This window comes from Mustela lutreola, chromosome 10, assembly GCF_030435805.1.
Source record: "Mustela lutreola isolate mMusLut2 chromosome 10, mMusLut2.pri, whole genome shotgun sequence".
Classification (NCBI taxonomy): Eukaryota; Metazoa; Chordata; class Mammalia; order Carnivora; family Mustelidae; genus Mustela; species Mustela lutreola.
This window is the reverse complement of record NC_081299.1, coordinates 43,400,018-43,427,261: the sequence shown is the minus strand read 5'-3', so window position 1 is coordinate 43,427,261 and position 27,244 is coordinate 43,400,018. Positions and strand designations below refer to the sequence as shown.

The 27,244-nt window shown below is 54.6% G+C and overlaps 1 protein-coding gene across 2 annotated transcripts in view; it reads left to right on the top strand.

The window, feature by feature from the left end:
- The window catches only part of LOC131809727 (NADH-cytochrome b5 reductase-like), a 48,076-nt gene that overhangs the window by 7,817 nt on the left and 13,015 nt on the right, over positions 1-27,244 (top strand). Inside the window, exons 5-7 of one of the 2 annotated variants that reach the window (XM_059137050.1) lie at positions 3,506-3,610; positions 6,804-7,007; positions 26,290-26,416. In XM_059137050.1, the coding sequence (XP_058993033.1) occupies positions 3,506-3,610; positions 6,804-7,007; positions 26,290-26,416 (436 nt within the window). Of the gene's footprint in view, positions 1-3,505; positions 3,611-6,803; positions 7,008-10,604; positions 12,948-26,289; positions 26,417-27,244 lie in introns of those variants that run through there. The other variant, XM_059137049.1, reaches the window with a different exon arrangement.

Here is a 27,244-nt window from a genome sequence, read left to right as displayed (position 1 = left end):
GTGTTCGCATGGGAGGAGGCTGGCTTGAGGAAAGAGCAGGGGGAGTAAAGGAAGCCTTCTCCCATCTCCTCCTTTCCCGAGGCAGGGTCGGGTTTGGGGGTTGGCACCTCAGACCCCAACGGGGACTGATTTTAAGAAAAGGAAGCTCAGACTGAGAAAGGTCACGCTGTTCCCTCGTGCTTTCTCAGCTCTTCATGGAGAGCGAGCCCTGCGCCCAGAGGAAGGGGTGGTCGAGTCACCCGGGCCCTGCTGTGTACTAGTTGCTGGGCTCCAGAGAGGAGTCAGAGAGAGTGCCCACCCTGGGACAGAGGGCCAGACCAGGGCAGGATGATGGGATGGATGCCGTGACAGGAGGCCCCAACCCAGTTCAGGGCAGCTGGGTGCAGGGAAGGCAGAAGCTGAGTTAGAGCCTTCCCAATAGAAGCTGAGTTAGAGCTTTGAGTTGAAGTGAAGGAATGGAGAACCGGCAGGGAAGGGTGAGAAGGAAGCTCTCAGGGCTATGTTCCCAGCATGTGCAAGGGCAAAGGAGGCACAGCTGGGGGAGCCGTTCGTGACCTGTCCCGGCCTAGAAGGGGGCGAGCAGGCAGAAGTTGGGACACGCAGCACCTCGTGAATGGGACTAACCTGAGACCATTCTCAGGGTGGAGACGGTGCCGGGGTGTTGGAGTTGGGCCTTGACCAAGGGATACAGATGGGCAGTGGTAGGAAGTGGCATTCCAGGCCTCAGCCTGGGCAGATGACCAAAGGGAAGGAGGTGTGAGATAGGGTCTGTGGGAACTGTACCCAATCTGATTGGCAGGAGGGGTGCTCATGGGGCAGCCAAGGTGGGTGTGGCACTTGGCAGAGATGAGGTGAACAAAACAGTCTGGGTACAAACCGCCCCCATGCCCCCAGGCCCCAAGGTGTCAGCACCGGATATATAAGAGATCTTGAAGATCCAATTATGTGGAAAAAATAATTAGGTTGAAGCACATGAAACTTCTGATACTCTAACATTTTTGACTTACAGAAACAGTGGTTTCATACAGGTCAACCTAATACACAGTCGACATTGTCATTTCCCACACAGAACCTTAGGGAACAGCGATATTTAAGAATAGCTTTCACATCCCTTATCATCCCTGTAGCATGGGAATTATTATTCCCCTTTCATTGGTAAGCAAACAGGAGGACCCGAGTCTCCACAGGGCGTAGGAAGTGTGGCCGGCGAGTGAGCCTGGCCTCCTGCCTCCAGGACCCGAGCACTGTCTTGGCTCCTGCCTTCCTTGACTGCACTCAAAGCCCGAGTATTTATTCCCTTACACAGAAGCTTGGATGGGATCCCTTCTCCACGCAACTGTTTGTCTGGGAGATTCCACAAATCCTCTCCAAATGGCCTGCTTCCCCAAGCTGCTCGTCTGGGTGTGTTTCTGTTGAAAGGATAAGCCTGGAGACAGTTCTTCAGGGCAGCTGGATCTCTCCCAGCTGCAAGGCTGATTTTCTCCTCATTTACCGGAAAGCCTCTCTTTAGAGAGATGCTTAATTATCCCTAAGCCGCTGGCTGGGAAGAGCTGGAAATGTCTTTGCAAATTGGGAAGGCACTCGGGTTTTTTAGGGTTACCTCCCGTGTGGATGGGAGGGAGGAACTCTCATCGCTCAGGCACCTTCTTGGCACCACGCACTCTTTCCAGTTTTCCAGCTGTTTCCATCTCCTTTCAGCCTCATAACCGTCCTGCAGAGTATATTGTATTATCCCACTTTACAGATAAAGAAACTGAAGCTCAGAGTGGTGATGTCACTGTCCCAAGGCCCCTTGGGTAATGTGACCCCACGTGGAAGAATAGAAGTTCAGGGTCGGTTCTATTGGACAAGTGTGTATTGAGCAGGCTCCATGTGGGTGCTGGAGGCACAGAAGAATCCTTCCTCTCTCCTTGAGTGCTGTCTGTGCCATAGGGCCACTCAAACCACAGCTCGGCCTGTGCCTTCCCCAAGACTGGGGTCAGAAAACCGGTGTGCTTGCCTCCAGAAAGTTAAGAGAACTGTAGCCTCCCTCGCAGACTTCTGGCAGGAGGGCTGAGGCCTTCCCTTGCTTTATATATATGGTACCCAGCGAAGTCAGCGATGCTACCAGAGGTAGCTGTGGTTGCTTAAAAGCACGGCTGGTAACCAAAGCCCAGTCTCCTTCAAACTTAGTTGTATTCTCACTCCAAACACCCTTTCAGTCCTATTAGAGCTTCCCCCTTCCCCTCACATTCCTGTCTTGGGCTGTGCTACCTTGACCATACCTGATGCCCAGAACCCTCTCTGGTGAATGCAGTCATTTTTTTTTTAAGATTTTATTTATATGTCAGAGAGAGCATGGGCAGGGGTAGTGGCAGGCAGAGGGAGAAGCAGCAGGGAGCCTGATGAGGGACTTGCTCCCAGGACCTTGAGATCATAACCTGAGCTAAAGGCAGACGTTTAACCAACTAAGCCACCCAGGTGTCCCTAGTAAATGCAGTCTTCCCTAACCTGCAAGGTCCAGCTCAAACATCTCCTCCTCCAGGAAGCCATCCTTGATCTTACTCCATTAGAAGTAACTGTACCTCCTCAGGGCTCTCTCAGCATTCTGTCCTTTTCATGGGGTGTTTCAAGTGTCTACCTTGAATGTATCAGACTTTGGTCCCTCCTAGTTTGTGAGCTCCTTCAGGAGGGGTCCTAAATCTGGATTCATTCATTCATTCATTCATTGAGCTATTTATTAAATCTTTCCCAAGGTTCAGACACTGGCTGTCTTCATGGAGCTTAAGATCTAGCTGTGTTCCCTATAGCCCCAGCATGGTGCCTGGCCCCCCATGGGCAGGCGCACAGGAAATGTGGACTGCCTGCTACCATGAGGGAATCCCCTGCACAACCTTTACTTTTGTCAGCCAGTCAGGAGACAGTGACAGGTAACACAGAGGCTGCAAACGAGTGGCCTAAGAACTGATTGCAGCACATATGTGTATTTGGTTTGGGCCTACACAGTGTTTTAAAATTTAGAATTAGTTTCTGACATTTCAAAGATGGGTAATTTTACATGAAAATGTGGATCTTTTGCCCTTCTTAGAAAATCAGAAGATAGGGCATCATCAGCCCCACAAACTACATCCCGGGATCGGCAAAGTGACTTCCTCCTTTAGAGGGAGCATTCCTGCACTCACCAGTTTACCACAGTCCCCACCACCCCCTGTTGCCTCCCTGATACTGAGAGTAAGTGTCAGTTGACATTACTCATCTCTTACCCAGTTCTGTACTCCGTGATGTGACATGCAGGGCACCTGTGGTCCCATGGGTCAGAGACCTCTGAAGGTAAGGCTGTCAGCCCTGTGGTTCTTATCCCAGCCTCATCATTTCCCTTCTGGATAAGCTTCTGGGTTCATCTGAAAATTGGGAATGAGAGTACCAACTCAGGGGCAACTCGGAAGGGCCGCACGTTAGTGGCTGACATGGTTGGTACGGGCAGCAAGTACGTGTCTCAGTGAGGTCTTTTTGTGTTTGCTCCCAGTGCTACCCGACTGGGCTGATGTCCCAGTACGTCAGGTCCTGGAGCACAGGAGACACAGCTTTCTGGCGAGGACCTTTCGGCGACTTCTTCTATAAAGCCAACCAGGTCAGTGCCAGCACGCTAGGCCCTCAGGAGACGCCTCCCGCCTGAGCCTCCAGGACCACGGTTTCCACATGTCAGGCTGTAGAGTCACACTGTGCCATTCTTCGTGAGTCCAAGCCCAATCCCAAGAGCGTCCTTGGGGTTGGACGTGGGAGGAGACGGAACGGGCCTCTGCATATGCTCTAGAACTCTCCAGGGCTGCCCATTGCTTAGCAAATCCACACTCACATACTTGGTACTCAGGAATCCTATGCCGCCAGACCCTGCGATATCTTTCCACTGTCACATTCCAGCTACAAAAACATGGAGACCACTCCCTTAAATACACCCCATACCTCTCCACTCAGGAACCCATGCATCCCAGCCTGAAGGCTCTTCCCCTCATCTTCCTGGCATGTGCACCTCCTTCCCTGATGGGCCCAGGAAGAATTAGTCATTTCTCATCAGTTGGTGCATATCTAGAAGGCAGCTTGGCAGTGTGTACCAAGAGTCTTAAGAATCTTCAAATCCTTTGACCCAGCGATTCCACTCCTGGAAGTCTGTCTTGTGGAAAGGATCCAAATGCTGCCTCTTGTGCACATGTTCACGGAGGCTTTATTTATAATAGCAGGAAACTGAATATGCAGCCATAGGGGGACAGCTAAGTGCATGGGGTTACAGGTACTTGATAGAATATTATCCTGGATTTTAAAATAATGTTTATAAATGATGCTCTGTGCTTATGCTGTAAGATCAGGTGACAAACACTATGTATGAAACTGAATGTGCAACAGGTTTGGGAAACAAAGTTTAAATGCACAGAAAATATGCGAAAAGAAAATGCAACGCAGGGGTAGCGACTCTGGGTGGTAGAATTATGGGTGGTTTTTGTTTGCTTCATTATACTTTCCAAATCATCTGCAGTGAGCCCCCTACTACATTTATATAATTAGGAAACAATGCAAATGAAAAAGAACGAATCATTCCTTTCTCTCCATTGTTTTTATTTCCTTATTACACATACAATGTGTGTTCATTACCAAAAAAAAAAAAAAAGAAAGAAAGAAAAAAAAAAGAAATCAGATGTAGACAGGCAAAAAGAAGAAAGGAAAGCACACCTGCAGGCCATCTACCCAGACACACCAGTCTCACTACCTTAGCAGATAACTCCGCAGCTCCTCTTCCACACATGGTGGAACGCCCATGCACGCATCCATGTTTGTGTGTGTAACAAGTGCGTGCACCCACATACATGTGTACAATGCCGTGAGACACGTGTGTGGCGCTGCTTATGGGCCAGGCCCTCATGTCTGTGCTAAGGGTTTACCCCACCACAGCTCTGGGGTACTGCTACCCCCACTTACAGACGTAGCCGGTATCTGGGTGGCAATAGCCCTCGGCAGCGTGCTCCCTGTGTCAGCCTTGCTCAGCCTTGCATTTTAGCTGAGAGTGTCCCCGTGTCCCCCAGGCCCTTGTCAAGGGACCCAAATTGTCCCTGTTTCCCCCTGACCTGGAGGGGACTCCTGATGCACACTGTCTTGACCATCCCTTCTTGGGGGAGCCTCCCTGCGCCCACAGAACACCCCTGCAGAGCCCCGGCCCTTCCCATCCATGGGTATTATAGGGCCAGGCAGTATAGGGCCAGACAGAGACATGGCATCTCACACACAAACTTGGCCTCTGGGACACACAAAAGCGTGGTTCTGCGCCCGTGGGGACGCCGGGCTGCTCTGGCCCTCTCCCTGGCCCTGTCTGGCCGCTCTGCAGTCACCTTCATTGTAGATGGGACATTGTGACCACCCTGAGAGTGGCACGTGAACATATCTCTGTGCGTTCCCGCCAGACGTTCACAGGTTTCCACATGGGTTCACACATGGGGCAAACAGACGAGGCCCTGTCCTCCAGAAGCTCACTGTGTGATGGGGGAACAGACACCCACACAAATGGTGGTGGTACAGCATGACCTATGTCATGAGGAGGGAGTACAGAGGACTGTGGGGATCCAAAGGAAGGACCCCTCACATGCTCCTGGCCCGGGGAAGACTTTACAGAAGAGACCCCGAGGGGTGGTGGGAGGAAGAGGAGGAGCAGACGGGCAGGGGACCAGGAGGCTGGGGACACACACACAGGACAGGATGGTGCAGACAGCAGCAGGGCTCAGTGAGGGAAGGGGTTGAACTGTGTGGGAGTGCCAGGATCTGCACCAGGCTCTTGATGGCATCTTGTTTAATCCCCACGACAGTTCTGAGACACATGTTACTGTGGGGAAGAAGCTGTTACTCTTTCTCACCTGTGAGGAAACCAAGGCTCAGAGAAGTGAAAGCACTTGGCCAGATCATTTGGCTGAGGATTTAGACCCAGGTCTGCATGACTGATACTCGAGGAAGTATTTCATGCTGAGGTGTGAGAGGCATTAGCCGTCGGTAAAGCTGGTGGAAACTTGGGCTGCATTCTCAGAGGCCTAATCTCTAGAATGAAGGAGGTGACTAGCTTGTTGCATAGGTCGGACACTAACCTTTAAAGCACTGACCTTAAAGAAGATCACATCTCCTAAAGAGACCTAGAGCCAGGAGATGGATTCGTGGATTCAGTAATGGGCTGATAGAATTGGGCCCTCCTGGGGAAGAAATTCTCTTCGACTGGCTCTTCTGTGCCAGTGCTGGGTGCTTATGTGTAGTAAATATCTCATTTTAGAGCAGGCTCAGGGATCCATGCCAGGGCCCTCAGATCTCTACAGGGCTCCCCTGGGGCAGAGAAGGCAGCACAGAGGCCAGGGCTGCGATAGGGGTGGCAGACTAGGCTTTGGCAGGAGCAGGTTTCAGCTCAGTGTGAGGTGGAAAGACCTCTCTGGCAGGGGAAGTCAGCCTATGACAGAGTGATCTGCTTTGGGAGGTAGTGGGTTCCCTGTCAAGAGAAGTATGTAAGCAAAGTCCTGTGGAGATGGGTAGGAGAGCAGCTGAACCACTTGTAGGATGGGCTATACCTTTTTATGTTCCATTTCAATCTCCAGATTCCATAATTTCTGTGACACAGACTTCATAAGCTGTAGGCTTTCACAAGCAAGGACGGCTTCCTGAAGGATGTGGAGAGGGGACCTCACACGGGTGGGACCCCCAGGAAGGGCTGTGCTATGCTGTGCAGTTCAAGCAAGCCCAGGAATGGGCCATGTGGCGGGTGGGTGGGCTGAGACCTGCCCTCTCTCCGTTCTGTTCCCCAGTATGGTGAGCTCCTCATGCTGGCTTCAGGCACTGGCCTGGCCCCCATGGTGCCCGTCCTGCAGACCATAACAGATAATGCAGAGGATGAGACCTTTGTCACCCTGGTCGGCTGCTTTAAGACCTTTGAGGGCATCTACCTGAAGACCTTCCTCCAGGAGCAGGCCCGTTTCTGGAACGTCCGAACCTTCTTTGTTCTCAGCCAGGTGAACCCAGCATCGTGACTTCCTTCCCTGATTGAGACTGTGCCGGCCCCTTGCACCCGTCCTGAGGATCCGCTGTGGCCTCCCCGCCCCGGGGCTGCAGTAGGGATCCTTGCTCCAGGTAGGGACCACCACCCTGTGCCCAGCAAGGAAGACAGGTCTGGTTCCATTTGGTGTATGTGGATGTGGGAACTGACGCTTGAGAGGTGGGGGCACTGGCCTGTCTGTACTGGGGGAGATGCCAGATCTGGAGCCCCAGGCTGAGCTCTGGCCCTCCCCACCGTGCTGTGCTGCCTGTCAGATGTCCCCTGGCCTCACCAGATATATGGGCTGGGGGACCTGTGTGTGGAGTCAGTGGGCCAGGCTGTAGATGTCCCCAAGGCTGGGATAATCTCCTTCGGGGCAGGGATCTCATGTCTGGATCACCAGGCTCCCTTCGGTGCTCAGCAGGGTGCCAGGCACAGAGTAGGCTTGCTCACCATCAAGGATTGGTGAAGCAAGCAGATCTGGGGTCACTGCATTTATTCGGGTCCCTCCCACAGCACTTTGCCCCTACATGGGAGGAAAGCTGCTTCCAGACTCTCCAGGCTGCAGAAACTTGAACTAGAAGCAACTCTGCCTCCTGACCCCTGCCCCTCGGATTCCTCCTCCCTTCATGCTCTCAGGCCACCTTGCCCTCTCCCTCCCCTCTGGCCCATAGGTTGGGGGATGGGGGGGTCTTGTTCCTTAACCCAAGCCAGGCCCTGAGCTCCCTTCCCCTTGGTCTGTAGCTTTATTTCTCTTCCATGTGCCCCCAGACCTGGGTCCCTGCTGGGGCCCCTACCCGTTCTCTGTTGCTCAGGGTTGGCCTCACTGCCCAGGACTTTGGAGCACCCTTCTCATCAGCTTCCTACTTGAGGCAGCCTTAGAGTGTCCCCAGTGTGACTGGGAGGGGCGCTGTCAGGAAACCGGCTTTCCCTCCCTAGTACCAGGGCTCTGGGATCCTCAGGGACCAGGTTCTGTGGGCTTGTCCATGGGACAGAAGGCCCAGTGGCGTGAACATGAGGAGGGCCATGCTTGGTGAGTGTTTGCAGTGACAGGAGAGCTGAAGGCTGGGGAATGAAGCAAAGGCTAGTGTGCAGCCCGACCGTGTCCCCAGGATGGGTCTGTCACCTCTGCTTGGAGCCCAGCTCAGGGAAGGTGGGATGAGTGGCAGCACCACCAGGCTGTTGGCCGTCCTTCCTGTCCCCTGACCGCATGCCGGGAGCCCGGGATAGGGAAATGAAGATGGCCTGCCCCATCCTCCAGGCACTCACCTTGCTGTGTGGGGAGACAGCCCCAGGGACAGGGCTTCACTGAGCACTTTCTCCATGCCTGGCACTGTTCCAGGCCCTCTGTGGGTATGAAATCATTTAATCCCACCACAATTTTAGGAGGCTTGTGTTGCCATCATGCCCGTGTTGTAGAGATGGCACAGAGAAATTAAGAACCTTGACTGAGTTGGTAGAGAGTTAGGTGTGAGACCAGGAGGTGCTGGTCTAGAAGCCTGCTTCTACCACGTGTTGATATAAGACAGCACATGGGGAGGGCACTGAGGATGCTGGCAGCAAGCACAGAGGGCTTCACAGAGGAGCTGGCATTGAGCCTGGGCTTGAGAGCAGAGTTAAAGTCTACCGGCAACTAAGGGTCTTCAGCCCTGGGCCAGGGTTTTGATGATCCCAGCGGCCTGGGCCTGGGCAGATGAGTGGGCTGGCTGTCAAAGGCAGGGACAGGTAAGGGGCGATGGAGTGGGAGGTACCCCCTTGACCTAGGATGCTCCCTGGCCTGGCCAGGCTGTAGCCGCAGCAGCCCCCGGGGCTCCCTCTCCAGACACTCCCTGCCAATTGGCCCTTCCTCTTGTAGCCAAAAGGGCAGCCCTGACTCCTCCACCACCCTGCTTCCAGCCCTTCCCTGGCTCCCCACTGCTCTCAGGATGATGGTCCAGCCTGCACGGCTGCACCAACCCATGTGGCCTTGTCTCCTAGCACCCTCCCTGCGTGTCCCGGTGTCACTGGTCACTGGTCTGCTCCCGGCTGTGAGGGCACCGTGCTCTTCTGGCTGGCTGCTGGGCCTGCCTGTGCTGGTGCCATCCCCCTTTCCAGAAGCACTTTCCCCCACCTCCTCACCTAACGCCTGCTCAGCCTGCTTACCACACATATCTCTCTGCTGGGGTGTGACTTTCTCCTGAAAGTTCTCTAGAGCCCCCAGGTGTTTCTGCTGTCATAGCCAGGGCCCTCCTCCTTGAAAGCAGCTACCCTGTGGTGCCGTCACTGATTGTGGGCTCCCTACCCCACCTGGGCAGCAACCAGACCCACCGCATCTCTGGGTGTGCAGTTGGGGGAGGGGGACTATGCCAAACCTAACTAACCTGGGGTAATTGGGCAGCAGGAGGAAGAGGTGAGACCAGTGGGGGCCCTGCGGTCCCAGCCCACAAGGGCCCTTTCGGTGGGTCAGAGCATGGAGTGGGCATGGAAGGTCCAGATCTCCAGAGAGGATCCCCCACGAGCACCGCAGTGGGGTGAGATGAGCTCTGTGGGGTGGGCCTCTGAGGCGGTGTGAGAAAAGGCCTGCATTCATCACAGTGGCTCACAGAGGTCATGGTCACTCAGCCGGGACGTGGTGGCAGAGCTTAGACTCCAGCCTCCTCTCTCTCCTTCGTGTCTCTCTGCTTAGCCCTAGAAGCTAGAAGCCTGCCTTGATAGGGTCTGCAGAGGGGACGGTCCCGTTCTGGTTTTGTTTGTTCAGATGCTGGGCAAGTGGTGTCTTGCCTCCATTAGAGATCATCAGACTACACATACTTACTGATTTGTGCGCTTTCGCTGTGCGATGGTACTTCGGGGGAACGTCCACTTAAAAGAGAGAAGTTCCTCCGTGTAAGCTGGAGGTGGGGCTTTTGTTTTGTGATCCTGAAGATGAAAGCCATCGGCGAAGGCTAGAGGAGCAGAAAGAGAGAAGCCTGGGTCACCGGAGCACCGTGCACCCTGGAATCCTTCTTCCAGCCTTTTTATGTGAGAAATAGCACCCCCACTGCTGCCTCGGATCCCCAGGACACAAAGCCGGAGCAAGACCAGGAAGCTTGTCAGTTTTGAGCAGCTGCCACATCCCAGCGCCTAGCATGGTGCAGGGCACAGAGTGCCCACTCAGTAAAAATGGGTTCCATCAACAAGGTCATTAAAGCCTGATGAAACCAATGAACACATGTCATGCTCCCACGATGACGGTGGTGGACAGCCTTACAAAGATACGCGGAGGTCTCCAATCTTGGGGAGCAAACATCCCCCTGGAGTGACAGGTGTAACAGCCCCTGGAGGCAGCGAGAATTGGTGGGGCCTGCCTCCCTGCGTGCCCTGGGGTGTGCCTCCTCCTCCCTGTGCCTCACCTGGGAGGATAAGCAACCCCCCATCCCCGGGCTTGTTACGAGGGTAATCAGAGCCCCCATGGCAAGAAGTCTCTTGCCTGCAGTAATGCTAGCTAAAGGTTGCCTTTCCCCGGCCCCCCACCTCAGTTTCCTGGTTCGACAGCGAACTGGGGGAATTCCAAAGACTTCCCAGTAGTCACCTGCATGTTTTCTCATTGTCTCAGGAGAACTCCCTGGAGAAGCTTCCCCAGAGTTACCAGGAGAAGACCCGCTTTGGCCGCCTGGCCCAGGGCCTGATCGAAGAGCTGGTTGGTTCCTGTCGCAGAAAGCCGTTTGCGTTGGTCTGTGGCTCGGCTGAGTTTACCAAGGACATGGCCAAGTGCCTGCTGTGTGCAGGCCTGGCCGAGGACTCCTACTTCCTCTTCTAGCCAGGCCTCCCTTCCGAAGCCCTAGCCAGGGTCCTGCCACTGGAACACTGGGAGAAGTACAGACTGGAGTGCAGGCCTGGCCCACCGCTCACTGGCCGGGTGACTGTAGGTGAATGTCTTCCTCCCTGCTCCTCCAGCTCTTATCTACTCCACAAGGTTGCTGACTCCCTCAGGCTGACATACTGCTGGATGGAGGGAAGATGGGGCTGCAGGAGCCCCAGGAGGGAGCGTGGGCATCCCAGAGGACTCCCGGGAGAAAGCCAGGTCCATGCCAGGCCCAGGGATGAGTAGGAACTGGCAGGAGAAGGTGCAGGAAGAGCATCCCAGGTGTCTCAGATTAGAGGGCTTGGGGCCTCCCGTCACACCCTGCCCTAGAAATGCCTGTTCTAAAACCTGCTTTCCCGGGAAACTTCGTGTCCTTGCTGTGGTCTCAGGGCTGGCTCTGATGCATTGCTTGCTGAGTGTTTAGGGACTGACCATGGGGTAGCTAAGAGCTCTTTGGAGGAGGGACTTGCCTTATGTACCCTCCTGTGCCTCAAGCCTGACACGGCGCTCTCAGGTTCTGTGACCTGGTCCCAGCAAGGTGGGTCCTGAATTACCTTTATTTGTAGGGGGCCCAGGCCTTTCCTGCTGCAAACAGCTCCGCTCGAAGTTTCCCTTCCCTGGCTCAAGAGCCCAGCCCAGAGTCCTCTCCTGAGCAAAAGAAGTACAGAAACAAATACCCCTCCCTCCTGCAGGCAGCCAGCTCAGCCCGCCTTTAGCTCCGGAGCCCTGGTGACAGTTGCTATGGAGATCTAAAGATAGAGCAGGAGTCAGGAGACCTGGGTCCCTCTCCCTGCTCTGCCCACTGAGCCGCTGCTGATTCTGCTCCACCCCCACTGCCCTCCCTACCGAGCCCCTCCAGCCTACACGGGGCAAGACCTCCCCAGGGACCTGGTGCTCCCCGGCAGCGGGCGGGACACTATGGGCAATGAATCCTACTTTCCACTGCCTGGCCTCCACCATGCTGCCCCAGCTCAGGCCAGCTGCGGGCGCTCCGAGAATCGGAATACTAAGCCATGAAATCTCAGAGCCAGAGGACCATGGAATCAGAACGTTACGGTCGTGGAATCACAGCCCTCCTCACACCAGAGATTAAAGTTTAAGACTCCAGGAAGCATCGCGTCGAATAGACTCGTGTGTGAACAGGGAAAGCAAGGCCCCCTGTGGCAAAGAGATGGACCCAAGGTAAAGCAGTTCGCTGCAGAGCTGGCATGAGAAGCCAGGTCCCCTGATGTCACCTGTACGGAGGGTTGGGTAACCGGCGGTTTTCAGACTGGGCTCCGTAGGACACTAGGGTTCCATGCATGGCAGCAGTGAAGGGACAGCCCCGTGGGGTCTCCAGGTCCCCCACAACAAGAACAGTTCTGTGGTCATCCCACTGATATATCAGGGTGTGTGGTCACCTCCATTTGTGAAAGGGGTTTTCCTGCATGGCTCAAAAAGTTGCAAGCACATCTCCATCCTGGGCCATTGTTCGGGAAACAACCCAGCAGAGGCATCTGGAGGCGGTGCCCGAGGTTTCACGCTGTGCTTTCTGGGCAGAATCTGACAGTCACTTAGAGGACAGGAAGACTGCCTTGGACCTTCCCCCAAAATCCTAGGCACCTGAGCATATCAGAAAGGTCTAGTGGTCATGAAATCGTTTTCATTTTGTTTAACTCAGAGTTTCCCAAGCTTATTTAACTATAGGACAGTCCTGTCCACTAGAATCTTTTGAGAGCAGCATTCTATGGGCTGTACTTTGGGACACACTGGTCCGTGGCACGGCCCCCTTGCACACCCCTGAGTGTGGTGAGCTATGAGGCCTGCGCTAAGCCTCAGAGGTCCCAGCGAGAGCCATGATCTCTTCCTGCCTCTCCTGTGACTTGGGCAAGACACTTCTCCCTCCGGGCCCCTCACATGTGGGCGTCTTCCTTCCCCGCTTTCCCCTCCCCTGGGGCATTCTGTTGATGCTCCTCACAGATGTTCCTGGAGGGCCCGTCACGGGCCAGACTCTGTTCCAGCACCAGGGGAACTACCAGCAGTTCTGGTCACTCCGCCACAGAGCTTATAACCCAACAAGGAGTGCAGAAATTAAACTCATAATTCTAAAAGAGATGAGTGTTCTAGAAAGGGAAGTATGGATACCAGTATGGATACCTAGTTCTGAGGGGCCAGGGACATGCCACTGCCCCAAGAGTAGATACTTCAAAGGCAATATTGTCACTCAGAGCTAGGGGTGGTAGGAAGTCCCACATTAGAAATGGAGGCCTGGGGTAGTTCTTTTGTGTCTTTGTCCCATTTTATGTATTGGGTGCTTTAGACATTAGACACAGCCACTCAGCGATAGCCATTAGCTCCTCTTGTCCTAGAATGTGTTGCCCTCCCCTTCCCCTCACCCCACATGGCATCTGTACCATCTGGATAGAGTGGGGTCTCTTATCATGGGATGATGGTGAAGACCCAGCCATGCCCGTGGTACCAATATGCCAAAAGAGCTCATACCATCCAGAGACTGGAAACCTCCTGCCTTGCAAGATGGTAAGAGCCTAAGAAGGGGATTGGTTGGGGTGTATGAGGATGGCCTCTCTCAATATGAGGGTGGACGGTTCTGCCCATCCCTCCTGATGCAGCCACACCCACCGCATGGTGTCGGGGCATGCTGTCGGGGTGACGGCAGCCAAAGGACTCCCACCTGAGTTTGGCCCCCTCAGTGTTTGGCCTGCAGCACTTCCATATTCCCCTGGTGGTTTTCCCAGCTTCTCCCTTCATTTCCTCCATACTGCAGCCAGACCTGGTTTTGCAACTCCGGTAACACTTAGCAAGAGAGCTTCCCCCCCAACAGATTTTGTGCACAGTGCATTATTGTTGACCCAAGTTCCCATATTGAACAGCAGATCTCATACAGATCCGAGCTTGTCACTCCCTTACTGAAAATCCTTCCATGGCTCCCTGTTGCCCTAGGATACAGCGTCACAGCTCTGTCTGCCTCTCTAGATGGCTTTCTGTCCTTGGCCCCTGACCCCCAGCTCTCAGGTTCTGTCCAAGCACTCTTGCTCTCTCATCAGTATGGCCCTTCCTGTTTGCTGCTCTCTGGGTCTGGGCCATCCTTCCGCCCTCCCCTCTTCCACTCGCCTTGGCCTCCTCGTCCTCCAAGGACTTACACAGCTCACTACCCCTTCCTCTCTGAAGCCGTGCCTGCCTCGGCACTGCCGGCCAGGCTAGCCAGCAGGTTCCCATGTATCCTGGCGGCATCTCTCTGACTGCCTCGTTGACAGGTGAGCACATCACCGGCCTATCCTGGGGCCCATGCATCATGTCCCCAGCATGGGAGTGTGCCCGGCATATCCCGGATGTCGAATACCCTCGAAGTAAACAGGAAGTATACGTGGAGTACTTTACAGGTTGCAGAATGCATCTCTCTATGTTGAAGCCCTGGATTGTCCCCAAAATGCCCACGATTTTATTACCCTGTCTACTGATGAGGAAAACCAAGCTTCCAAGACATAAAACAGTCCTACAAGGTCACATCGGAATGCACAAATTCCAACGTGCTGCAGTTGTCAAAAAGGTTATATGGGACACGTGAGTGCACCAGGAGATATGTATAAAGATGTTCTTTGCTGCACCATTTGAAACAGCAAGTAAAAACTGCCCATACATCCATCAGTAAGAGAATAGGGAAATGAACTATATTCATCCAGTAAAATAACGTACAGCAGTTAAAAAGAATGAATGAGATCTATATGTATCGACACAGACTCAATTAAACACAGTAATTGAGTGAAAATCAAATCGTAGAAGGCAAGACAGAGATACCAATATTATGAAAGTTTAAAAACACAAAATAATGTCAAATGCTCACTGAGGGGGTGCACCAACTGCAAGGCCAATGGTGACCTCAGGGGATGGCATGGGATGAGGGCTTTTTTTTTCTTTTTTCTTTTGTTTAATCTGCCTCTGCATCGCTTCACTATAAAAACATCTGCAATGTCTGCCATATTCATGGCCAGATACGAACATTGAGTGACTCTGGGTGATGTGGTCCCTGATGTCTGCTTTTTCTGTATTTGAAATCATTCCATAATGAAAGATTTTAAAAAGAAGACGAAATGCACCTAGTCACACTGCTTCGGAAACTAGAGGCTTATACACAGTCATGCCCGCCCCCCTCAAGTTAGGCTGTGCCCGTTTATGCCCCCAGGCTTGTCCTGCTTCCATCTGAAACTGTCGTGAGCGCCTGCTATGTGCCTTGGTCCGGGTGCCACAGCAAGTAGGAGGTGCACCTTACAGCTGTCCCCTCTGCTTGTCCCTCTGCTTTCTGTTGTAAATGCAAACCAGAGTGACTTTCTAGACACCAGAGTTTGGGGCTTGTTTGTTTCATGTTGTTTTCCTTTTCTAGAAAGGCAGGCCGAGATTCAAATCTCTGCCAGTTGTATAAGTATCCAGAGCAAATAATTTTGCCTCTCTGAGCCTCTGTTTACTCATCTACAAAGCGAGGACAGTTGCAGCGCTGCCCAGGCTTGTGTGAGGATGAAGGGAACGTGTGTGGTGGGCAAGTGCTGCACCTCGACCAGAGCAGGTGTGAGAACCCAGCCCCGTCCTTTCTCCTGTCTCCCTGGTGTCTCCCAGCCGTGCCTGGCTCATGGCTGGCCTCTGAGGATAGCACTCGTTCTCAAACTTTCCACTCTCAAGAACTCCCCTTTTTACTATTTTCTCCATGCTTTGGAAAGATTTTGATCCCAAATTGCACGTATTAAGTCATTATTAATTTATCTCGCATTTTTTATTAATCAAAGACTAAGCTCTGGCCCTTAGAGCTTCGGATCTGCACAGCCAGCTGGGGGGCTGCACGTGGTTGAGCTCATTCCCGCCAGAGGCGAAGGAGGGCAACAGCCAGGGTGGTCCGAGTGGCCTGAGGAGGGGCAGTGCAGACGCAGCATTTTCATTTCCTCTTTCGCATTGACCATGAATTGTAGGAGCCGGGCGTCGCCTGGCTGGGTACTATTTGCACAGGTCTCTGGCTGGCACAGGGCCCCCATGGTTCCGGGAACTTTCATGCCGCAGGGCTCATTCTAAATAGATGGCATGGACCAGGGCCATACAGAAGAGCGTGAGGTTCACATAGGGGGAGGTGGCAGAGATGTCCTGCATGTGGATCCCACAAGCTCTGGCTGGAGACCACTGTGTCATCCTGCCACCTGCTCCCAATGTTGACGAAGCACACTGGCTTGTAACAGGGCAGGGTGACAGCCTTAACCAGGCCCCGGTCTTAGCGCTCAGCTTAGAGACACCCCTGGCTTCTAAGTGGCTCAGCCTACAGTAAGTGCCACAGGGGGTTGAGGCTTGCTCTAGGGAACCAACCCCCTACACTTGTGGCCTCCCAGGGATGGGTTCAGTGCCTGGCCACCAGGGGAGCCCTCATGCAGAGAGATGCAGGAGCCTGGTGCTTATAAGGACTTTCTGCAACTTCCTCTGGGTGCGTGAGTGGGAGAGGTGGCCAGTGATCACCGTCTGCTAAGGTGTCTCGGTGCTCACAATCTTTAGAGAGCAGTAGCTTCCCCGTTTTGTAGGCAAAGAAACTGACAGATACTCAAGAGGTAAAGCACCAGGTGGAGAAAGGGGTGGTCTTGCATGAGGGGAGGGGTCTGTAGCTTGCCCTCTCCCTCCCCACCACCCCAGCTAGCATGCTATCTGGCCAGTGAATGTGGACGTGGCATCTGTGGAATAAATGAATGAGCTGGTGGGAGTCCCTGACCATGGGTTGAGGTTGAGAGGGTGTAAGGAACGTGTGCGGCGCTGTGCCTGGCCTGCAATGGGGTCCCCGTGAGCAGGGATCCCCTTTCTCTGCCCCCTCTAAGGGCAGCAGTGCTCTCTGCTCAGAAGGGAACCTTCATGCCCAGGCCTATGACCACCTTCGGGGAGCTGTCCCCCATGCTCCAGAGAGAGGGCTCCAGGGGATCTCCAGCAAGCTCTACAGGCTCCATCCAAACAACCCTGAAGCCTGTCCAAGCTTCCCCCATGACAACTCAACAAAACCCAGCCCTAGCCTGCCTTTCCTCCATGTTATTCCAGGGAAGAACATGCCCCTGGTCTTCCAGCCTCTCTGCCCTCCTCCCCTCCCATATTTTCTGCCTCACCTTGAAGGGCTGCCTGTAACTTGTGGGGCCTCCTTTCTCACCTCCCTTCACTCCCAACCCCCTCCACTCTGGTGCCCACCCCACATGTGTCCCTGGAATCTGGAGATCGTTTTCCAGCAGCCTGCGATGCTCTTGTCAATTCCCTCCTTTCTGAGGCTGTTTCCTCAATGGCGTAGTAAGTTCTACCTCTCCAGATTATTCTGAGAACTAAGTAACCCCTTCCTCCATGTATTCAGCAAGCATTTTTGAGCACCTGCTTGTGTGCAGACTTTCTGCCAGGTTCTTCAAGACACTGACTTTGGAGGTGTCTGCGATTCCCCCGGGGTCATGGAAGCTATTAGAATAAATGTGGAAGAGCCTGGCATTCTGTCTACACGCTGTGAGGACACCCTATAAAGGTGGGCTCTGTCTCATTTTTCTGCCTTCCCAGGCTCTCAGTTTCAACATCTAAAAAATGGGAGGGTAAGGGGCTTGGACTTGCTCTCTGAAGTCTGCCTAAGCCCAGATGGCCCAAGGTCCCAGCCCACCCTCTTCCTTGGGCTCGCCACCCCTCCTCCTTTCTGTGCCCTTCCCTCCCTCTCACCTTGTCTCCAGGGAAACCCTCCAGCAGGGAACAGCGATGAGGTCCCGGAACCTGAGTGTGGCAGCTTCTGTGTTTAGAAATTGTGAAGCTCAGGGGGACCCCCTTCTTCTTTTTTTTTTTTTTAAAGATTTTATTTATTTGAGTGAGAGAGAGAGATCACAAGTAGGTGAGAGTTAGACAGCGGGGGACAGGATGAAGGCTCCCCACTGAGCAGAGAGCCCAATGCGGGGCTCCATCCTAGGACGCTGAGATCATGACCTGAGCCGAAGGCAGAGGTTTAACCCACTGAGCCACCCAGGCACCCCAGGGCCCCCCCTTCTTGATAGGGGACCTGATGAGGGAGTGCTGCTTCCCTGACTGGGATAGCTAGTGGCCTGAGGGGAAAGCCCGGTGGGTAGGTTGGAGGCAGGAGGGACCAGAGCTCTCAATGAAAAAGGCTGCCGGGGTCTCGCCCCCAGCTCAGTCTCTCCAGGCATCTCCAACCCTCCGTCCCAAGTCTGCACACCAGCTCAGACCTCATCTTCCTCCTCAGAAACAGGCCTCCGTGTGGGTAGAATTGGTGTCGTGGGAAGAACACACATGGGCTTTCGAGCTGGTTATACTATGGTTCAAATCCCAACTCCACCAGCGAGCAGCTGTGTGATCTTGGGCAAATCACTTCATTACTCTGAACTGACTTTCCTCTTCTGGAAGCTGGGGATACTTTTACTGCTTCTCTCAACAGATATTTACTCTCTGCCATGGGCTGAAATACAACCACAATGAAATACAGGTCTCTGCTCTCCCAGTGCTCAGGGGATCAGGGAGAGAGACAGCAGCCAGGGGTCTCCCCCAGGGTAGTCGTACCTCCCAGGAAGGGTTTGGAAACCTTGGGGGATACTAACACCTCCTCACAGAGCTGTGAGGGTGAAGTGACATAAAGTACACAAAATATTGAGCACTGGCCTGGCACACAGTAGGCGCTTCATAATGCTTGTTGAATAAAGGCACTGATAAAAGCAACTCTCTCTGAGCTCTGATTACCAGACCATAAAATGGAGCTTGGTAATCCTTACCTTAACAAAGTTTTTGTGAAGATATTGAACTTTGCTTAAAATAATAAATTTAAATCAGTTAATAGAATGTACTACTTGCCAAGTACTGTTCCTCTAAAGATTTTGTTTATTTATTTGACAGAGAGAGATCACTAGGAGGCAGAGAGGCAGGCAGAGAGAGAGAGGAAGAAGCAGGCTCCCTACTGAGCAGAAAGCCCGACTCGGGTCTCGATCCCAGGACCCTGAGATCATGACCTGAGCCAAAGGCAGAGGCTTTAACCCACTGAGTCACCCAGGTGCCCCTTACTTATTTATTTTAAATATTTTATTTATGTATTTATTTGTCAGAGAGAGAGAGAGCAAGCACGCACAAACAGGAGTGGCAGGCAGAGGTGGAGAGAGAAGCAGGCTCCCTGAACAGCAAGGAGCCCGATGCGGGACTTGATCCCAGGACCCTGGGACCATGGCCTGAGCCAAAGGCAGTGGCTTAATCGACTGAGCCACCCAGGTGTCCTGATGTGGGGCTGGATCCCAGGATCCTGAGATGAAGACCTGAGCCGAAGGCAGAGGCTTTAACCCACTGAGCCACCCAGGCACCCCAGTACTATTCTTCTAAACCCTTTGCAAATATTAACTCATTATTCTCATTTCACAGATAAGGAGACTGAGGTACAGAGAGGAAGTTAAGGAACCTGCCCATGGTCACACAGCTTGGATATGGCTGGGCGTGAATGTGCCTGGCAAACAGTAGGAGCTCAAGCAGTTGCTGAGTGGCAGGGAGGTTTTAGGCTTGGGATCCAGTTCGAGGCAGGAGGCTCTAGAAGGTTCCCACAAGCGGGAGCTCTGGGTGGGGATGGGTGGAGGTGGAAGAGGTGGAATGTGATGGGTGGGTGAGAAGGACAGGAGGGCCCAGAGCGGTAAGAGGAGGCAGTAGAATACCCCAGACACTGTCCTGGAAGTTGTAATCCTGGGACAGCCAACGCAACCGTGTCTCCTGAGGCAGGGAAGGTCGTCACCAGGGCAGCTTCCCTCCCTGTATGTAAACTCGAACCTTGTTAAACGTCCTGGCTTGCCAAAGAAGCAGGACTAATGGGCCATCAAAGGGAAGGGAGGGAAGAAGCTGGGCCAGCAGTAGGCTTCCTTCCTGAGACTCCCCACCCCTCTGCTCCTGGCTCTGCAAATCCTCTTCCAGGAACCCCTCACCCCCCTCAGTCAGTACTCAGCCCCAGCCTTGCAGCTCTGCAGTCCTGGGTTGGAATCCCACTCCTGCCACTTAGAGGACTGTGATCCTGGATCATCGCTATGCCCCAGTCTGTGTACTGCGCGATGGCGGGAATATGTGGATTACAGGAGATGACCTGACCTATGCAAAGGGCTTCGCCCACCAACTTCATGCCCACCCTAATTGTTAGTGTAGCACATCCAGACATTGGCAGTGCACAGCTCTTCACAGTTTGCAAAGCCCTTTTGCCTCTTGGACCTTGCATTTAATTTGCACAGCAGCCCAGGGAGATGGAGAGCAGGATTAGTAAACCTCTTCACACAAGAGGAAACCGGGGCTCCAGGGGCAAGTGAGTGACTTGCCCAAAGTTACATTGCCCATCAGGTGTGAAACATGGGTCCAAAGCCAGGACGATCTGAACCCATACCCATCACCCTTTCCATTAAACCCTGGCTAATGGCAGTGGCCTAGCATTGCTGAGGGGGAGCAGGGCCCATGAAGGGGCCTGTCCTCTGCCTGGCCCCCAGGTCTCTCCCTGTCCCAGGACTGAGGGCACCCACCCTGGCCAAGTCCAGCTCCTTGGCTGTGCTGTGGGGGCACTGCCCCCTCCCTGCGTGGTTGGGAGATTCAGTGAGATATGGTGTAGAAGGACCCAGGGCCTGGCAGGCCCCACAAATGGGGGCAGTTCTGGCTCCCTCCTCACTTTCTTCCCATGGCCCAGGAGCCAGAGGCTGTGAAGGTCACACCCTTGTCTGGGCCCTCCCGGAATACCTGGTCCTTGGCCCATCTGTTCTTCTGGGACATCATTCCTGGTATGTGGCTTTTGTAGCACAACCTTGGGAAAGAACAGGGCAGAGCAACGGAGAGAAAAACAGAGACACAGAGAGAGGAGAGACGCGGGAGGGAGGCAGTGTCCTCTTCACAGAGTCCCAGGTTGGTTTGTGGCTCCTGGTTTGTGAGGGACATCCCCTTTCTGCTGTCCCCACACCCCCAGGGACTCTCGTCCAGCCCACCATCAGCCTTGTCTCTGTCAGAACCTGCCTCTCTGCTTTCAGCTTTCCGCCTTGCTCTTCTCCCCTTCCCTTCATCTGGTCTCCTGGTTGTTGGCTGCCCTATTCCCTCCCGCCTCCTTTCCCCTTCTGCTCCTCCCACTCAACCCAGGCCCCCCTTGGCTTTCTAGGAGGCCCCAGCAGAGGTCTGGGAGGTGGCATGCCCATCCCCCACCCTTACAAGGCCAGTCCCCGCAGATATCCAGACATCTGGAGGAGAGGGTGTGGGTGCTCCCCAGGTGTCCCTCCATCCTGGCCTCTGCCACCAGGCCCATCCTCTCCGGAAGCTCTCCTAAGTCCCCAGGGCCCTGGCTAATGGAGAGATGTGACTCCCTGAGGCCCAGCCAGGAATCCCCTGGGGTGCAGGGCCTCCCTGCTCCCTGTGGTCTGCCACACCTCTTTTGTCAGCTCAGACCGGGAAAGGGAGGCTTGAGGCAGCACCCTTGCTGTCCCACGGTACCCGCCCGGTACCCAGGTGGAGTAACAGAATGCAGACAGGAAAACAAAATTGGCTTGGAGAGGATCCTCAGAGCTAGACGTGCCGGCCAGAGGCAACAACTGGGACACAGACCTATAAGCCATGTACTCACGGAAATAGACATGAGTTTATAACAATAAACACGGGCATGTGGAGCAGTGCTGATCCTCCGCCACGGCCACGTGCGCACACAGCTATGACATTTGCATTTGGACACAGATGGACCCCCAGGGAGGGACCGCCCCTCGGAAGTGCTCGTATATATCCAGAGAGAGCACTGGGTACATACAGGCCTAGATGCATATCCACAGACATGGAGACACGTGTCTGCGCAGGGACAGCAGTAGGTGAGATCCGGGCACGTGTGCAAAGAAGCAGTTCTGTGTACACGGTGTTGGGTGCAGGTGCAAAGGGCACAGGGACACGCAGAAACAGATAGTCATCCCCAGAGAGATTAGTGTACCTGGTGCCTGATGCATAGACAGTAAGAAAGGCTCATGTGCCTGAAGAAACCGCACGACCAGCGGATGACACAGGGGCACCCCGGGATGGACAAATTCACACAGTGACAGAGACCAGCATGTATGGAGGCAGCCCCCCACCCCCACCCCAGACATGCTGACAGCGCTTCTCAGGGACAGCCCTTGCGGCTGCTAAGTGTCTGTGGCACCGCAGAGCCGGTCATGGGGACAAGAGGCATCTCTGCGCCAAGACACCTCCTGGAAGTTTGAGAGCGTGACCTCAGGCTTGGCTGTGGGAGTCTGCACAGCCTGGAACCAGAAGGCTGCCAGGCCCCCGGTGTGACTGTCCTGCAGGGCTCAGGGACTCCCTAAGGACCCTAGTGGGCAGGCCGCTTCCCTCCTTCTCCACCACCTCCCCTGGGGACAGACTGCTGATGGCAGGGAGGGGCAGCCAGCAGGGGACACCCCACCCAGAGGAGACTTCCAGGAGAGTGGAAAAGACCAGTGTGAGAGGACCTGAGGTCTGTGGAGCCCTGGGAGTCTGCACAAACAGAGGGCGGGAGGAGAGAGAGCACATCCCCGCGCTCAGCGCTGGCCCTCTTCTCCACACTCCAGGCGCTTTCCCCTCTCTGGTCCTCACAACGCCTGACAGATGCCCACCATTCTCATCTCACAGCTGAGGAAACAGGCCAGAGAGGCAAAGGTGACTTGTCCGAGGTCACACAGCTAGTAGCTTCCCAAGGTGGTCTTGGTTCTAGGAACTTCAGGCAAAATCACACCACCAGACCCCCTGCCATTCCCCTGGGCAGGGTTAAAAGCACACGCTTTGGACACAGGTGAGCATGGGCTCAGATTGACAGGGACACTTCCTAGCTGTGTGTTCCCGATTAGTGCCATCCACCGCTCGGGGACGGTGTGCCGCAGGGACGGAGACAGTGAGACGATGCGCTCTGGGCCAAGCCCTGTGCGGGGCGCTGGAGTGAAAGCCCAAGAAGACAGGATGTTTGCACAAAAGCCAGGTGGCCCTCGCTGTGCTACAGCTGGGCCCCAGGCACAGGCATTGTCCCAGCTTGGGGTGCAGGCACCTCCTCTCTGGAGGAGGTGGCAATGTTCTGAAGGGTGAATAAGAGTCTGAAGGGACAGAAAGAGGGGCAGTTGAGGTTCAGGACACAGCATGTGAGGAGTGAGGGAGATGCCGGCGGCTGGCATGTGGGGAAGAAAGGAAGAAAGTCTGAGATGTCCTGGAGAATCAGGAATGCCAAGCAGAGGACTTGGGATTTTATCCTGAGCAGAGGGGTGACTTGGTCAGGTCCATATTTCAGAGATGAAGGCAGAGAGCAGTTTGATGGGGAAGGAAGCAGGCCAGAGCGGAGGGACGCCAGCCAGGAAGGTAGTCGGGCAGGAGCCGGGTGCTGAGTGTGGGGAGCAGTGGTTTGAGAAATTGTTCCAGAGCCTAAAGCGCTCGCCAAGCTCAAGTGCAGAACGGGAGGGAAGGGAGGCCGAGGCAGCTGCGACATTTCAGGCTCAGTGGGTTGGTTGTGCCACCACCTAGAATCAGAAACCTCAGAGAAGAAGCGATTTGGCGGGGGGAGGGGGTGGCGATGAGTTGGCGGTGGGCTGAGCAGCCTGAGGGGCACTCTGGTGGTTACTCCGGTTACCAGCACAGCAGCCATCTGTGCCTTGCGCTTTGCTGACCAAATCCTGGTCGGTTTTGTTTTTTTGTGGTAGCAATATCCCCACGACCCTGTAGACCCTAGAAGAGGGAGAGGAGGGGAGAAAGTAAAGATAAGAAGTGTAGACATGGCCTTCAAGATGCTGGGCTCTGAGAGCCAGCTGATGGGTAGGGTGGGGGGTGGAGGGAAATACAGGCTCCTGGAAAGTGTTTGTACCCCAGCCACGCCTGTGATGCCTCAATGGGGATGGGAGAAGGGTAACCAGGCAGGCGAGGCCGGGGACCTGGGGAGAGGGGAGCTAATGCAGGATTTGGTCCCTGCGGCAGTGAGAAGGGTGGGCTTCCAGGCACAGGATGGGAAATTGGCCTCGGACAGGATGTGGAACAACCGACCCTTAGGGGGCAGGGAAGGGACACGTGAGCAGCTGGAGGCAGGGTAAGGGCTATGAGATTAAGGAGTTTCTGCTTTATGTCTTTTTGGCTTGTCAGGAGGGCTTGGGGTCATCCGCTGGGGAGACTGGTGACTATCTGGGATAATGTCTATGGAGGGTCAGAGAGAGCCACCTAGGGATACATAGAAAGGCTGAGAGGTGGAACTGAGACCCCAAAACAGCTGGAGCACTGAACAGGTCCTAGTGCCACCGCATGGTGACGGCGTGCTGCCCTGCAGTGCTCAGAGGCCCAGACCTATAGGGGAGGATGCAGCCATCTGGGCTGGTCCAGCAAATGTTGTGAAAGAGCAGGATGACCTGACCCTGGAATCTAAGCCCGAGAGAGAAGATGGGGCAAACGGTATGCCAGCTGTGGGGAGAAGGGCAGGGAAAGAGACCAGAGGTTCCAGGGAGTGCGGGAAGAGAGGCTGTTTCAGGGCTGGAATGAACATTTCAGGGGTGAGTGATTCCAGGGAGAGCAGGTCAAGGGTTGAAGCCGCGCTAAGGGCGACAGTCTTCTGTCCTGGACGACTCCGTTGGTGCCCCTGTGGCCCTGCCCACATTCCTGGTTTCCACCATTCCTGGGCTTCTGGCTGCAACCCCTGCATTTCGGGGCCCTTCCTCACCCCTCACTGGAACACCGTGGGGCCATGGTCTGCACTGCCTCCTGGAGGTGCTCGTGGGGGTGGAGCCTCAATCGTCCACAATGGCACCTGCTCTCCAGCATGCCCTCAACTGGCTTCTTCTCACCCCTGGCTCGCTTCCCCACACCCCTGCCCTTGCTTCCTGGGAACACCTCCCAAATCAGCTACTGACCCCTGAATCCTTGTCACGGGGTCTTCCTGTGGAGCAACTCGACCCAAGACAGGGCGCTCAAACCCTTTGGGTGTTTGTTTCCTGCTCTGTGAGGCGGGGAGGCTGACGTGTGCCTGGGATGTTGGCCGGGCACCCGCCCATTGGGGTGAGGCTCCCAGCACCAGGCCTAGTGCTCAGCGGGCACCAGGTCTAAGCCCTCTCTCATGCACATGGGGTGTGTGTGTGAGAGACAAAAGCTCCTGTCCCCTCAGATGGCCCAGGACAGCAGAACTTTTCTGTTGCTGCCAATCAAGCCCCACAGGTAAGCCAACCCCTCAGGCCCAACCATCCCCAATGCTCTTTGCTGAACACCTGCCAGGTGGCCTCTGGTGCTGGCTGCAGAGGGCTCCCTGGGGACCTCCTGATGCAAGGATGGGCCAGAAGCAACACGTGGTCTGGCCCTCTGAGTTCCTCCGAGGTAAATAAAAATCGTGCTTGCTCCCAAGCACAGAGCCAGGCACCGGTTAAGACTTCCCACACTCCGTCTCCTCTCATCCTCGAAGCAGACCACAAGCTACTTCCTCCTCTTTGTGCTCAGGAGCTGAGGCCTCAGAGAGGGTGGGCCACTTTCCCAGGCTGCCCCAGCCCGGCAGGAGTAGCAGGGACAGGAATCAGGGCTCGTCGGCCTAACCAGTGCCCAGGCTCCTTGGGAGGCGGGAAGGTGCCACGTTTCCCTCAGTTCCCTCTGCGCAGAGAAGGAGCTGAGGAACAAGCTCTGGGTCGAATGGAACCAAATATGGCTCCCGGGGGAACTAGATCCTGTTTCCTGTGGGAAGCAGAGCCCCTGAAGGCGTTCCTGTGGCCCCACTTCTAGCACCCAGCCTGGCACAGGGTGATGCTTAGGCAAAGTTTGTGGAACCGTCAAGGAGGTAATAGCTAATATTCCTGTGGAATTTACACTGTGGCCCAGATCTGCTGTAGGAGATGCACAATACAATTTTCCCATTCTGTTACTCTGGCTGCTTTCTTCCATGAAAATAATCGTTTCCCTCATCAGCTGCGCACTCCAGCCTCCTTCGCTCTCCCTCTGAGCTAATCTAAGCATGTCTGAAAGATGCCTTTCCCCCTTGTCCCACTAATTAGAAGGTCCCTTCAGTTCCCCAGTGGATGGGGATGTGATAGCCATTGGGCTGCAGCACCAGCCACAACCTTCCGTTTCCTACAGGCGGGGCTGAATGGCCCCACTGGACAGATGAGTAAGACTGAGACCCAGAGGAGCTAGATGACTTGTTCAAGGCCACCCGGCAGCCTAGAGGCCGACTTAGGCTGGTTTCCAGATCTGCCCAGCCCCAAAACTCACGCCCTTCCTCCACCACCAAATTCCCTCCCCGCCCTGAGATGCTTCTCTTCCTGATACAGTGTGGCCAATGCAGATCTCAGAATGTGTCAAGACAGTGACACCAGATCCGTCACCTTAGGGTGGAATGAAGGGAGCACCTGGGGATCAGCTTACTAATTCGAGGGGCCAATGAATTATTCAGGCCATCATTAACTTAGAGGCCCTCTCAGACTCACCTCTCTTTTCCCTGCTCCAGACCCTCAGATCCTGGCTCGGCAGACCTGCGGGGGCCCCCAGTGAGGAGATGCTGGCAGAGCTGGGGTCCTGTCTGCTGCTGGTGGTGGTGCTGCTGGGCCCAGGCCCCAGGGCCCATGCCATGAAAGGTAGGTGCTCACGAAAGGCAGTCTCTGTGAAGGGGTGGAGGGTGGCTGCCAGGGTCTCAGGAGGTTTCTATGTGGGAGGCCAGAAAGCAGGAGGCCTTTCTGGGGGGAGTTGACTAAGTTGAGGATGTCTTTTCTTCTGAGACGGTGAAAGACAGTATTTGCAGAGTGCCTGTAAATATGATTGCATTTAATCTTCACCACAAACCTCAAGGTGGGCATGAGTCCTCCATTTCACAGATGAAGAAACTGAGGCAGAGAGAGGTTAAGTAACCTGTCCAAGGAGGCATAGTTACCAAGGGCTAAAGGAATGGCTCCAAGAACAGTGGAAGGTTTATTGCACTTCCCCACCGCGAGCCAGGTGAAATCAGAGTTCCTCCTGATGGCATTCGGCATCTCCCATGTTTGACCCCAATCTCTATAAAACATCTAGCCTCGGTCCCCTGTGTCCCTTGGGCACCCCGTGCTCTGGCAGAGGAACATACCCCTCCTGGAAATGCTTCGCCCTTTGTCTGGAAGGTCCCTGTTTTCTTTTGCCTTCTGAGAACATGGGACTCATCTATCAAACTCAGATCAAATACCACCTCCTCCAGGAAGCCTTCCACATCCTTCCATCAGCCTCAGAGGCTCCCACCTGGGAGCTCCCAAAACTCTGTGCCTGACCCTGGCCCCGGGTTGCCTTGTGCTGCTCCAGCCCTGTTGTGTCGTGTGCCTGTCTGTGAACAGTATCATTTCACTGGTCTTCAAGGGCTGTGCGTGTTGGAGGGGCTGGGCAAGTGGCCCTCAGTACCTAGTTTTCCTACAGGCTCAAGTGGGGCTTAAAGAAGGAAA